At 35.0% G+C, this 14,699-nt stretch overlaps 1 protein-coding gene across 2 annotated transcripts in view; it reads left to right on the top strand.

The window, feature by feature from the left end:
• LOC123693661 (neutral ceramidase-like) overlaps nt 1-14,699 on the top strand; it is a 43,586-nt gene that overhangs the window by 21,890 nt on the left and 6,997 nt on the right. Inside the window, exons 1-6 of one of the 2 annotated variants that reach the window (XM_045638847.1) lie at nt 7,494-7,722; nt 10,257-10,358; nt 12,341-12,490; nt 13,226-13,402; nt 13,857-13,984; nt 14,385-14,586. In XM_045638847.1, coding sequence (XP_045494803.1) covers nt 7,699-7,722; nt 10,257-10,358; nt 12,341-12,490; nt 13,226-13,402; nt 13,857-13,984; nt 14,385-14,586 — 783 coding nt within the window. In that variant the 5' untranslated portion in view covers nt 7,494-7,698. Of the gene's footprint in view, nt 1-7,493; nt 7,723-10,256; nt 10,359-12,340; nt 12,491-13,225; nt 13,403-13,856; nt 13,985-14,384; nt 14,587-14,699 lie in introns of those variants that run through there. The other variant, XM_045638848.1, reaches the window with a different exon arrangement.

Below are 14,699 nucleotides of genomic sequence, written 5' to 3'. Positions count from 1 at the left end.
CCCTGCGGGGATTTGAGCGCCTTCATAAGAAGACGAAAATGTTTGCATATCAAATAGTGACAAAATCCATAGTTGAAATCCACAGTTGAAAAGAACATGAAAAATATTCCCTAATCATGGCACATTTAACCCATTTTGTGACATTACCCAATCATCATTTTGACATTTTAGTTGACCACCAGCCTTTGCTATATTAGCGGATTGGGACTTCTTTTTATTATTTTCTACCCATATCAAAACTTTTCAAATTAGTAACACCTCTATGCTACAGTGTATCAAATATCAAATTATATCAAAATTTCCACCTTAAAAAACCCCTAAAGCCTTCACACTTCAATGCATATCAAAACAAATTGTCATTTTAACACACCAATTCTAACATGACTTTAAAATAGGTATGTACTTCCGTAATGTCTAAAACATATAGATCGGAGCGAGTCGGGTCACGTCGCGGCCGCCGCGCCGGAAGTACTCTCAATGTCAATGATCTGCGCACGCGCTGAATCGTGATACATGCGTCACTTTCGTTGCATATCTGCAAGTTTTGTATGAGTTTTATGCTGTTTTTTTTTTAGCTTTTTTGATTACTTTTCCGCCAACCCGCACTTGGCTAACGTGGTGGATTATGGCCTCATAGGAGGCCCGTGTCCCAGCAGTGGGAACGTATGGGCTGATGATGAAAACGATGAAGATTGCTTTTGGAGACTTTGAATACATAGGTGTTGCCATGACGCGACTTTTTACCCTCAACGTGTATAAAGTTTCACTTTTAAAAAATAAATATAAACAGTGTAAAAATATAAACCTGTCCCTGTCCTCACCTCTGGGCTGTCCCGGTGGCAGTTCGGAGTGAACAATGACGAGGTTCAGGATCCCCTACCTCTGGCTTGCCTTTGTTGGCCGTCCAAAGTGGAGCCGCTAGAGCTATATGCTCGGGGGTGGAAGTGTCTAATGGCGTAATAGCGGGGAAACCCGCTCCGGGCCCGCGGGCCCGCGATGGTGAAACCGGTGCCGCACCTCTCTACACCCCCAGCCGTTCAGCTGATGTTGCCCCCTTGTTGCCATTATCGGTAACCTTTTTGGGAGCCCATCGACCGAACTGGCGAGTCACCGTCTGCCATAATTTTCAATTTTTAATATTGAAAAGGCAGACGTCCATAGTCCCCATAGACCCAATATACCAGTCCATCTAACACCCCCTTCCATAACCCAGTTTTATTCATTTCCATTTTTCTGCAATAGTCCTACATTGGCCGCGGACTGCCCAGGGCTGTATCTCTATAGTGCAGCCATGGGCAGGCTGCGGCTGGTGTCCCACAACACATTAAATTCTCTAAAGGGCCTCTGCGTGTTGGACCTGTGTCCCCACGTAAGCCTTCCAAAAGACCGGGTATCATCCTTACGGCGATGCCCGTGTATTATGGAGAGAGACATAATAATAATAATTAGGTAGACGTACCAGCTGAGTACCTGAGTATGACTCACGCAACTTCGCAACAGCATTCTATGAAAGAATGGTAAAATATATTTTCAAGAAACCAGTATTTTTTTTACATAATTGTTACTCAGATAATCTCTTTCAAACAATCAAACGTTCAAATCAGCTGTTCTTTGTGAAACATAATATTTTTTGGAAAGAAAGAAGAAGCAGATTTTTAAATATCGCCTATTGTTTGCATTGTGTTCAATAATAATATTGGTGTCCCACAACACAGTAAAGTTCTCGAAAGGGCCTCTGCGTGTTGGATGTGTCCCCACGTAAGCCTTCCAAAGGACCGGGCACCTTCCTTATGATGCAGATGGTACCCGAGACCCGAGTATTATGGAATTATACCAATTAATAATATCGTAAGCGATGAACTTCCAATATCACTCGGAGTCCCGCAAGGCAGTGTGATCGGTCCGACCCTGTTTTTGGTATACTTAAATGACCTTTGCCAATTGGATCTCCAGGATGGTAAAATATCTGCCTTTGCCGATGACACAGCCCTAACTTTTATAGGCGACTCATGGCCAGAGGTTTTTCGCAAAGCACAGGATGGGTTTAATATAGTGTCAACATGGCTAGCTAAAAATCTCTTAACCTTGAACACTGATAAAACTAATTACTTGGCTTTTTCTCTTCGGCAAACATCTCAACCCCCCCTAACTTTATGTCTATACGCTCATATTTGCAACAATCCGATTGATCAGCACTGCAATTGCCCCAGACTCACTCGACAATCTAGCACTAAATATCTGGGTATAACTCTTGACTGCAATCTTTCCTTTTCTTTACATATAGAACAACTTCAAAATAGAGTCAGAAAATTGATCTATATCTTTAAAACTCTTCGCCATATTGCTGACGGCCAAATTATGAGACAGGTCTACTATTCGTTATGCCAATCGGTTTTATGTTACTGTATATCATCTTGGGGTGGTGCGCCTAAGACTCATCTCCTGAAGCTTGAAAGAGCTCAGAGAGCTATTTTAAAAGTTGGTACTTTTAAAAAATACAGATTTCCGACAGCTGACCTGTACAAGAGCCTTAAAGTATTGACTGTAAGGCAACTTTTTATATTACATACTGTTCTTTCACAACATTCTGTAACTCCATTTCAAAATATTATGAAAAGACGCAAGGATAGAATTTGCGAAGTTGATAAATGTAATTTCGTACACTCCAAAAGATTTAATTGTTTTCTGGCCCCTTCATTATACAACAAAATTAATAAAATATTACCTATTTATAAACTCCCCTACGGTACTTGCAAAACGCAAGTCACTAATTGGCTGCTAAACCTTAGTTATCAGGAGACCGAAAATTTAATTTGTACAATGACTTAATTTTTCATTCATATTATACATTCTTTTATATGCATACACATCTACATCCACTCAAACACACACACACACACACATTCACTTACACATACGCAGACACAAACATACTCAATACACACATGCACATACACTAACTTATGCCCACACATAATCACTCGACTCCTTTCATGTTCATAAGTAACTTAAGATACCTATTAGTTAATTTCTTTTATATTATATTATCTATGTCCCAATTGTTACTAATTAGTTAATTACCTACTATACAAGATTAATATATTGCACGCCTCATAAGCGAAGCGTTGAGGTGGGTACTACTGTCACTTCGCGCAAAACATCTGATTTTTCAAACTTAAAATGTCTTTATGTATCATACATTGCACTTGTAAGATAATACATACACACACATATTAAGAAAAAACACTATTTTTAACATTCATGATATTTTTGATGTCATTTTTGTTATTTAAACTAGTTAAAAAACAGTTTAAAAAAGTTCTGGCTTGGACGTCCGTAGTGCGGAGGATTTTCTTGTTAACACGATAGCGACCGAAATACTTTACTAATCGAGTCTTTTTTTTTCTCTTACGCTTGAGTATGCTCAGGAATAGAACCCTTTCATTTTTCAGGGTCTGATTCAATGTGGTTTAATTGTTATTAAATAAACAAAAAAAATATCGACTTTTTTTTTAAATATTTATAGTGTACTCAAAATTCACCATTATAAACTCGATTCTTTATACTATAAGCCAAGGTTTAAAAAAATAAGTTGGTAGTCACTAGTCAGTCCCTTAAAACTGCGCAGTTTCACATCTAGGTGGGGCCACAAGAAAAATAGCTCAATTATTACGGTACCGCTTTCTTTACTTTTCCAACTGTTTTGAGACAGTACAAGAGCATTGGCACATGAGAACAAGTGTATCTACATACTTATATTATATATGTTACAGTCAAAACCCTGAACCAGTCAATAACGTTATTGACCGGTAAAATCAGTTAATAAGGATATTGACTAAGGGCGTCGGTTAATATCCTTATTAACTGATTTTATCTGATTAAACCAGTTAATAACGTTATTGACTAAGGGCATCGGTCAATATCCTTATTAACTGATTTTATGTCGAGACATCTAGTCAATATAGGTTTTAACCGACGTGCCCAGTCAAAACTCATTAAAAGTTAAGGACGTTAGTGAAATTATACTAGAAAATCATTTAAAAAGGTTCATAAAACTTTTTAAAGTGCAATATTTAAGAGTTTTATGTTTTATTAATTAATTCGGGGTATTGTTTGTAAACTGCAACCGCGCGAGAATAAATGCCCCAAAATATTTTTGAAGATGGCAATTGTGTTTTAATAACAACTAGGTTTCCGCCCGCAGTTTCGCCCGCGCACTCAAAGAAAAACCGCATAGTTCCCGTTCCCGTGGGATTTCCGGGATTGCGTTAGTTTCTGATTTGATGGAGTGACCTGCAGGTGTACTTCGAAGACTGCTACTGGATCTAATAGACGAGTAGAGCTAGGAATGCCGAGTTTGGGCTCGTTTTGTTAGTTATGTCGAGACCTTACCTCCGGACTTGATGGAGTGACCTGCAGGTGTACTTCGAAGACTGCTACTGGAACTAATAGACGAGTAGAGCTAGGTGTGCCGAGTTTGGGCTCGTTTTGTTAGTTATGTCGAGACCTTACCTCCGGACTTGATGGAGTGACCTGCAGGTGTACTTCGAAGACTGCTACTGGAACTAATAGACGAGTAGAGCTAGGTGTGCCGAGTTTGGGCTCGTTTTTGTTAGTTATGTCGAGACCTTACCTCCGGACTTGATGGAATGACCTGCAGGTGTACTTCGAAGACTGCTACTGGAACTATTATACGAGTAGAGCTAGGTTGGGCTCGTTTTGTTAGTACCTGCTGGTCACTCCATCAAGTCCGGAGGTAAGGTCTCAACATTACTAACAAAACGAGCCCAATCTCGGCACACCTAGCTCTACTCGTCTATTAGTTCCAGTAGCAGTCTTCGAAGTACACCTGCAGGTCACTCCATCAAGTCCGGAGGTAAGGTCTCAACACAACTAACAAAACATGCCCAAACTCGGCACACCTAGCTCTACTCGTCTATTAGTTCCAGTAGCAGTCTTCGAAGTACACCTGCAGGTCACTCCATTAAGTCCGGAGGTAAGGTCTCAACATAACTAACAAAACGAGCCCAAACTCGGCACACCTAGCTTTACTCGTATAATAGTTCCAGTAGCAGTCTTCGAAGTACACCTGCAGGTCACTCCATCAATTCCGGAGGTAAGGTCTCGACATAACTAACAAAACGAGCCCAAACTCGGCATTCCTAGCTCTACTCGTCTATTAGATCCAGTAGCAGTCTTCGAAGTACACCTGCAGGTCACTCCTCAAATTAGAAACTAACGCAATCCCGGAAATCCCACGGGAACGGGAACAATGCGGTTTTTCTTTGACTGCGCGGGCGAAGCTGCGGGCGGAAACCTAGTTGTTATTAAAACACAATTGCCATCTTCAAAATATTTTGGGGCATATATTCTCGCGCGGTTGCAGTTTACAAACAATACCCCGAATTAATTAATAAAACTTAAAACTCTTAAATATTGCACTTTAAAAAGTTTTATGAACCTTTTTAAATGATTTTCTAGTATAATTTCACTAACGTCCTTAACTTTTTATGAGTTTTGACTGGGCACGTCGGTTAAAACCTATATTGACTAGATGTCTCGACTTAAAATCAGTTAATAAGGATATTGACCGATGCCCTTAGTCAATAACGTTATTAACTGGTTTAATCAGATAAAATTAGTTAATAAGGATATTAACCGACGCCCTTAGTCAATATCCTTATTAACTGATTTTACCGGTCAATAACGTTATTGACTGGTTCAGGGTTTTGACTGTAACATATACACCTTTATAAATAATTATTGTAAAGGATGAGATTATGAGGCGTGCACTTTTGGATTTTCCAAACTTTTTTGGAATACCTACATTTAGTCTTGCAGTAGAATATACATATCTAAATATTATATTCTATATACAATATCTTAGTTATAAGTTATAACAGCAGTTGCTCATAAATGCAATAACTTGCAAATACGAGATAAGTTAATAACATGTCGTACCTACAATATGTTATTTTCTTAGCTACTTAATTTAATTCAGGTTGTCTGGAAGAAATCACTGCGTTAAGGATAAACTCGCCTGTTGTTTCAAATGTATTTTCAATTTTTCAATCGGCTTAAAATTTAAAAATAGGAGGAGGTTCTCAAGCCGCCTGTATATTTTGGGGTTTCCTCAGAACTTTCTACGGTCTGAAACGATTTTGATAATTCTATTTTGTTTGTAAGCTGGTGCGTACTAGGTATGTGATCTGATATTTTGTTAAAAAATGAATAATGTATGTTGGTGTGCGTGGAAGTATTTTGATTTGTAGGTTTGATACCTACCTATCAACAAAAAAAGGTCCGCTCTTCGTGTTTGTTCATTTAAACGGGAACTTGCTTGTAAGCGAAGCCAGGCTGTGTTATTGGTATTTTATAATTATAATTACGTCATAAGTATTTATTGTATCTAGTCATGCGATCTCGATTTAGGTACAAATTGATGAAACCTTGTAATTTAGAAACTATTTTTTTATGATTACTTATAGAAAATTAAAAGCATTGACCATGACATTGGCCTCTAATTTAGAGCCTATTTTTAACACGCATAAAATATTAGCTTCACCCGTATCGTATGTAATAACCTCGCTGAGACAAACAGCAGCGGAGCACTGCGAATAAAACCGCGGAGCGCAGCTAGTACTAAATAATTTGAAATTTCATACCATATATTTATACCATTACATTGGTCCATGTTTCATAGTTTCATACCCAACCCAACCTTTTTAACTCACGTTATGTACGTACCTATTAATGCGTGTAAAAAAGCTTTTTAGTTTCATTTTTACATAGTTACATACATTTATTATTAAAACGATTTTTGAAGGAAAGAGGTATGAGAACAAAGTCTACAATTTAATACCTTTTTCGTATTAACTATAAACATCAATAAGAATGGATGATGATAAATCAACACATCATAGGTACCTACGTTTAAAATTAACGATTGAATTAAATTGGAATTATAAACATTCAATATTAAGAAATCGATTAATAGCATTCCTTTATTTTAACTGATAATAGTTTTCACTAGCTAATTGTTGATTTCAAGATCATATAACATATTAATATGAAATAGGAAATTCAATGAAAATATTTTATTTGTGTGTTAATATTATGTTGAGATATTATATTAAAATAAAGCTTTTACATCATATACCTAGCTCGTAGTTTTTTTTGGAATAATGTTATACATCTTTTTTCTCGTATTAAAATAAAGATTAAAACACGAAAAAGCAGTAATTAGATATCTATTTCAATTCGTGTTTAATTTACCTTTTCTGTTAGAATTATGTCTTGATAATAATTTCTTTAATTAGGTAGTCAGATTTTTTAATAGGACCTACTACCTAATTGATCCTGAAAGATAACTAATTAACTACCAAGAAATTAGATCGCACTATTACAATAAATTTTACAGATGATACTATTTCTATATAATTATTGTGATTAGATATAATAGGGAAAATTTTAAATTTATTTTTTAGTATTAGATTGTCCGCCGAGAAAGGTAGTCGCGGATAATTTTCTTATTACATTTCTTTTGAGAATATTTTTTTAAGAGTTTAATTTTTAGTTAGGAGATTGTAAATAATAATTAATAGTGCAATTTATTTACTTCTATTTACTGTAGTGTAAGTGGTAATAAATATGATTAGTGTACTTACTGTGTAAATAAACAAAGACTTGTATAAACGTATGTCTGTGATTGTCAGAGAAAAGGTAAGAATTGAATCACATACCTAAATGTATAAGTATACATACATATTATTTTATAATTGTTTAAATTTTACGTAGTTATAACTGCAAAACATTTAAAATAAAATGAATAAGATAATTTGTAAACAATGTCTTTAAATTCAAATCCTGTGCTGTGTGTCTTGTGTTAAAACATTGAAGTATAAACTATCCTAACTTCAATTTAATTTATGTATATATTAAAGTATTTACATACTTTTTATTGCATACATTGCGTATTTACTTACATTATTAAAGATAAGTTGTTCTTTTTAAACAGTAGACTATAGTCTTGACAAAAAATACTTCAGTTAGGTTACTGTATATTCTTTTATTATTTATCAAAGTCAGCAAAGTTTATTTAAAAACAATAATATATTTACAATTATATATGTAATATGAAAATTTCATAAAATAGCTAGTTACTTGCTTAATACTGGAGCTGTTATATCATACAATAAATTATTATATGTACTAACATACGTCTTAGTTATGTTATTTATACATAATACAGCAATTTCATTGCGTGAATTTTATATGTACTTAAATTGTAAATAGTTTGGAAAATCCAAAAGTGCACGCCTCATAATCTCATCCTTTACAATAAAATTGATTATTTATAAAGAGTACACTATAAATATAAAAAAGAAATAAAATAAAACAGTTGGAAAAGTAAAGAAAGCGGTACCGTAATAATTGAGCTATTTTTCTTGTGGCCCCACCTAGATGTGAAACTGCGCAGGTTTAAGGGACTAATAGGGGTGACAGACGTACGAGTAAGTACGCGAACTTGTGGCTCGACGACCTTTTTCGCTCGTGTGTCACCCCAAGTACGCGTACTTAAAAACCGTCGAGTAAGTTCGTTGACGATCCAACATGTTTGAAATTTTACTCGAAGCCCGCCTTGGCTCGCACGTCTGTCACCGCCGCGAGCCGAGTAAGTACGCGAACTTTAAAACCGCGACTTTAAAGTTCGTACGTCTATCAGCCCTTTACAGTATAAAGAATCGAGTTTATAATGGTGAATTTTGAGTACACTATAAATATAAAAAAATAAAAAAATAAATAAAGAATATATATAGATATACTAAAATTATGGAGAACAGTCGATATTTTTTTTTGTTTATTTAATAACAATTAAACCACATCGAATCAGACCCTGAAAAATGAAAGGGTTCTATTCCTGAGCATACTCAAGCGTAAGAGAAAAAAAAAGACTCGATTAGTAAAGTATTTCGGTCGCTATCGTGTTAACAAGAAAATCCTCCGCACATAGTTACAGACACACGGACGTCCAAGACAGAACTTTTTTAAACTGTTTTATAACAAAAATGACATCAAAAATATCATGAATGTTAAAAATAGTGTTTTTTCTTAATATGTGTCTGTATGTATTATCTTACAAGTGCAATGTATGATACATGAAGACATTTTAAGTTTGAAAAATCAGATGTTTTGCGCGAAGTGACAGTAGTACCACACCCCGGACACTCCATACAAAATTATATTTTTGACAGTCACACTGTAGAGACTGCAAATGTGTGTGTAAACTCTTTATGGTTGGCACATTTGTGACTAGCGTAAAAAAAAATTCGCGTTTTTCTGATGAAATACATCCGTAAACAGCACAATATCTAACCATTTTCTACGAAAAACGATAATCACAAATCCAAAATAATAAAATTGCGACTACACCACCGAAACTAGCGCCACCGAACATTTTATTTTTTTACTCCTTAACCAGATCAAATTTAAAAAATCTAGCTCGGTACTTTGCTAGTATATTACTTGTAGTATTACTTTTCACTATTCTAACTGTTAATTATTCTAGAGAACTTTTGATTACCGCCAAAAGTGGCCACTTTTGGCGGTAATCAAAAGTTCTCCTAATTTACCGAATGCAAAATAATGAAAAGTAATACCAAAAATACTACAAGTAATATACTAGCAAAGTACCGAGCTAGATTTTTTAAATTTGATCTGGTTTAGGAGTAAAAAAATAAAATGTTGGGCGTTGCGTTTCGTCTAAAGACGTCGTTGGTATCGTCCTTGCGGGGAAATGGGTACCATAAGTCATAACATGTCTGATCGTGCGGGGTGAGGTAAGTGTTTAATTTTGGCGGGAGGCGGAGAGTGTCCGTTCTGTAGCGTTTAGCTACTATTATGTATTCTGTGGTAGTACCCACCTCAACGCTTCGCATATGAGGCGTGCAATATCTACACAAAAATATTATGCGCCCATATTTACGCGAGTATTTTTAAGAACTTTTTTTACATTTGGAAACTTGATAAATTGCGCTTTTTAATATATTAATAACTAGCTTACCGCCCGCGGCTTCGCCCGCATGGTCTGACCTAATAAATTATAGACTAAGCACATCAAAATCCGTTACATAGTTATAAAGATTTAAGCATACAATAAGGGACATAGGGACAGAGAAAGCGACTTTGTTTTATACCAATATAATTATTAATTATAGTGATTATGTTTATTTTATGATTCCAATTTCAAATTTCAGATGTATATCATAGCGTTGTTGGCGTCCGTGTGTGCGTGCAACGCGTTGCGTGTGGGCGTCGGCATCGCTGACGTCACAGGACCACCGGCTGAAATTAATTTTGTAAATATTAAATAATTACGTTCGTTTTTATTATATATTTTATTAAATAGTTTCACATGGGTATTTTCATACATACACAAAAAAAAATTGCCTACTGGATGCAGTCATTTTTTATGCTATCGTCTTGCGTATGTACCTACTGGGCATATTTGACATTTTAATTGATGGATATTTTGTGCACGATTTATTGAATAAAAATATGATTTTTGTGTAAAACACTGGGTACGAAAATTCAATGATATTTCACATTATTTTTGCTTTTTTTAAAATGCAAACTTAAATCTAATAGAAGTAGTAGGTAGTTCTAAGTCAATTCATTACAATATTCCTAAGTCCTTCATTCACAAAACAAACTTTCGGTTTTATATATTCTACTAGCATACTGGTATTTAATTACAATGTCCTTGGTCACCGCATTATAGCGTGTGATTACCATGACCAGAAGTTTACTGCTAATTTGAGTGCAAATATTCGTTAATTACATTCACTAATACAAGGTTCTCTGGTATGTCCATGTCGTGGTCATATCGTAGATTTGATCATTTCATGATATCAGTGGCCATTTCACGAAATGGTCGCATATCGTGAAATGGCCAACATAGTTTGATCAGATCGTTAAATCGTCAACGTTTCACGATTTGGTCATCCACGTTTGGCCAGATCGTATAAAATATAAAGAGTCCATAAAATATTAAAAAATTTCAGAATAACTATATTCTAAAAACTTGTTTAATGTCATGTAAGTTAGTGCCGCGGCAGCGGCCGGCGAATGCCAGAAGCGAATCGTTTTTGCAATAGAAAACAGTTAGGTTAGGTTAGGTTAGACTTTGATAAACAACGCACGAGCCGAGCGAGCAAAGCGAGCGTGCCGCTTCAGCGGCCGGCGAGTGCCAGAAGCGGATCGCTTTTTAAAAAACAAACAATTATAATAATATAGTTAGTAGTAGTTTCTTAAATTATTTTATTTAAGTCGCATTTTTTCTTAAATACATATAAGATATCCACATTTTCCATAGTACTCGTACCTCTTCGTCGTAAATTCTTTGCTATGACTTTCTTCATAATATTGTTATTAAACGAATTATGAAGTTTTTAACTGCGAATAATTTAATTTTCGCCAGCGGCCGCCATCTTATCACATAAACACAGAGCTTGCAGCGCCTCTACCAACGATTAATGTAACTATTTTACGATATGATCAAATAATTTTGATCATTTCATGAAAAAACCGTGCGTTAATTGGCCATATCGTGAAACGATTTCTTATCATTGATCTGCCCAAACCACATCATGATGTGGCCAAACTAAATTGGCCATTTCACGATATGCGACCATTTCGTGAAATGGCCACTCATATCATGAAATGATCAAATCTACGATATGACCACGACATCCATACTAATATTGTACAGAGGAAATAAGTTTGTATGGGATAAACTAATAAGCAACTGAACTGAAATCCCAAAAATTATGATAAAAAAACAATTCAATTCAAAGTAGTACCTACTTAAGATAGTTAATCGATAGTCGATGGTAAGTATACTGTATGGAAAATTGGGTTTAGGTATAAAATTATCTACTTGGCGATATTGTAAATATACATATTTTAAAGTAAATAACCAAACTTTCTGTTTTTTATTTGCTAATGTTTTAAGTAAGTACATAAAAATAATTGCGACTTGGTGTTTTTAAATTATATTGACAGTGTTAACATAACTATGTGGTTGTATGATGAAGTATGACGTGAATAGATATAACTTGGTCCTAGCTTTACGCGTAGGTACCTATAATAATTTAAGTACACTTTTGTTCGTTCTTGTTTAATTTTCTAATAGGTAGGTATGTAATATGTAACAGAACTTTCTTCATCGCAATATCGATTTTACAACACACTGTTGTGTATTTTACATTTTAATTTTTCATTCCAAGTACAAAAAGTGTCAAGTTAAATGTTAACGATACTCAATTGTTATAAATCTCAGATGGGTTACGCGAACTTCGAGCAAGTCGGCCATGGGATACATTTGCGGCAGTTCGCCCGGGCTTTCGTCTTTGAGGACGAAACGAGTGGACATCGCTTCGTGTTCGTGTCCGTGGATGCTGCTATGATGGGCCATGGGGTTCGGAGTGAGGTATGAATTAATTGTTTATTTTTTGAAATTTCCGATTGATTCACTTCCGCGCCACTCGCGTCGTGTCAAGACTCAAAACATATTATAAGAGAAAAAACAAACAAGAAAAAATGGGTAGCGTACGTCTGTTTTAGTGCAAACATATTTTTTTTTATTTAACACCTGTTGCAGATATGTAATATACATGTGTATATAATATAACTATCTGACAAAAAGCATGTAAAAATGCCGGCTGTAGAAATTCTATGTTCCTATTCCACTGACTTTCATCAGTTTTCCATTTTAACTAGGTCACATTTTATTGACACTGTATTGTTTACGGTAAAGTATGTCTCGGATGCCATTCATTCATACAAGTTATGAATGAAAACTTCACTTATGTACCTACCTACTAGCGGCTTCGCCCGTGGTACATATTTCGCAATAAAAGGTAGCCTATGTTCTTTCTCAGGGTCTAAAGATTGTCTCTACCATTTCATCAAAATCGGTTAAGAGGTTTAAGCGGGAAAGCGTAACAGACAGACAGACAGAGTTACTTTCGCATTTATAATATTAATATATATAGTAGGGATTTGTTTCGCTTTCCCGCCAGAACTTCTGAATGGATTTTTTTCACTGTTCACATATTATTATGTTTGCTAATATAACTACAATATATAAAGTTTTGTTATAGATATTAATTTGAGCGGCTTGTTTGTAAATACATTTATTTCTAAAATCCTTTTTATTTTCCAGGTGTTAAAACGTCTTCAAAAGCGTTACGGTGACATTTACTCAGAACAGAACGTGATTATAAGCGGAACTCACACGCACTCAACCCCTGGAGGGTTCTTATTGGACTTTCTCTTTGATCTACCCATCCTTGGTTTTGTTAAGGAGACCTATGTTGCTTATATTACTGGAATTTTGAAGGTATAGTGAACGTGATACTTCATGGTTATAAAAATTATTTGCTCTTTGATTTATTAGTCCTCTGACTATTTTTATTTTAAAATATTATTATACTAGCTTACCGCCCGCGGCTTCGCCCGCTTTGTCTAAAACCTAATAAATTATATACTAAAACCTTCCTCTTGAATAACTCTATCTATTAAAAAAAAAACCGCATCAAAATCCGTTGCGTAGTTTTTAAGATTTAAGCATACAAAGGGACATAGGGATAGAGAAATGTAGTGAATCGGATAGAAAGGAGTAATCACTACTTAAAACTTACTGAAAAATATTATAATCACAAGTTGAGGCTTGGAAATGGGTATAAGTATAAAAAAGTTCTCAGAGTAATTAAATTAAAATGTGCTAAATTTAATAAATATTTATATCTCCCGCACTGCAATGTAAGAAACTTATTGTTATAATACAATTTCAGAGTATAATAATAGCCCACAACAAGCTAACACCAGCGCGGATGGAGTATGGAGAGGCAGAATTACTGGGCGCCAATATAAACAGATCACCTACTTCCTATCTACGGAACCCTCCAGAGGAAAGGGCTAAGTATGTTTTCTTTTAGTATGATTTAATTTGTTCTTTACTTCTCCAAAATTGTGCAAATAAATACTGGCAAACCTATATAAAGATGGTTTTAATAGAACTTTATTGTTGCAAGATTTCTTTTTGTCTTCCTGGTATTCGTTTTGAAGTTAAAAGTAGAATGTTGACTACAAAAAATAAAGAATTTTTTTTAAATCTTGAAACATAATTTGTTATCAATAGATCCTGTATTCACACCGTTTTGTATAAATAATATAAAAAATTTACTTGAATGAGGAACCTAACTATGTATAATTATTTATTCTATCCCACAGTGTTCTACACTATCATGTTTTAAACCCCATCTATTTTTTTGAACCCTTTGTATTTTGGTACAAATTAAATGAATACATTTTTCTTTCAGATATGAATACGACGTAGACAAAACCTTATCCCAAGTCCGTTTCATAACACCAGACAACCAAATACTAGGTGTGATCAACTGGTTTGCAGTACACCCAACCAGCATGAACAATACCAATCGACTGATCTCGTCTGATAATGTTGGATATGCGTCCATTCTAATGGAGAAGGCACTTAATGGCAATGATACTCTGCCTGGAAAGGTATGATCACATATAATACAATACTGTGTTTAACATATTAATTATATTATACTAACTAGAAAAACCTGCATAGTCCCCGTTAAAACCTATCCTATATTGTGTTATTCCAAGTT

The sequence above is a fragment of the Colias croceus genome, chromosome 8 (assembly GCF_905220415.1).
Source record: "Colias croceus chromosome 8, ilColCroc2.1".
Lineage (NCBI taxonomy): Eukaryota > Metazoa > Arthropoda > Insecta > Lepidoptera > Pieridae > Colias > Colias croceus.
Note: the sequence above shows the minus strand (reverse complement) of the source record. Positions and strands in the feature narration are given on the sequence as shown.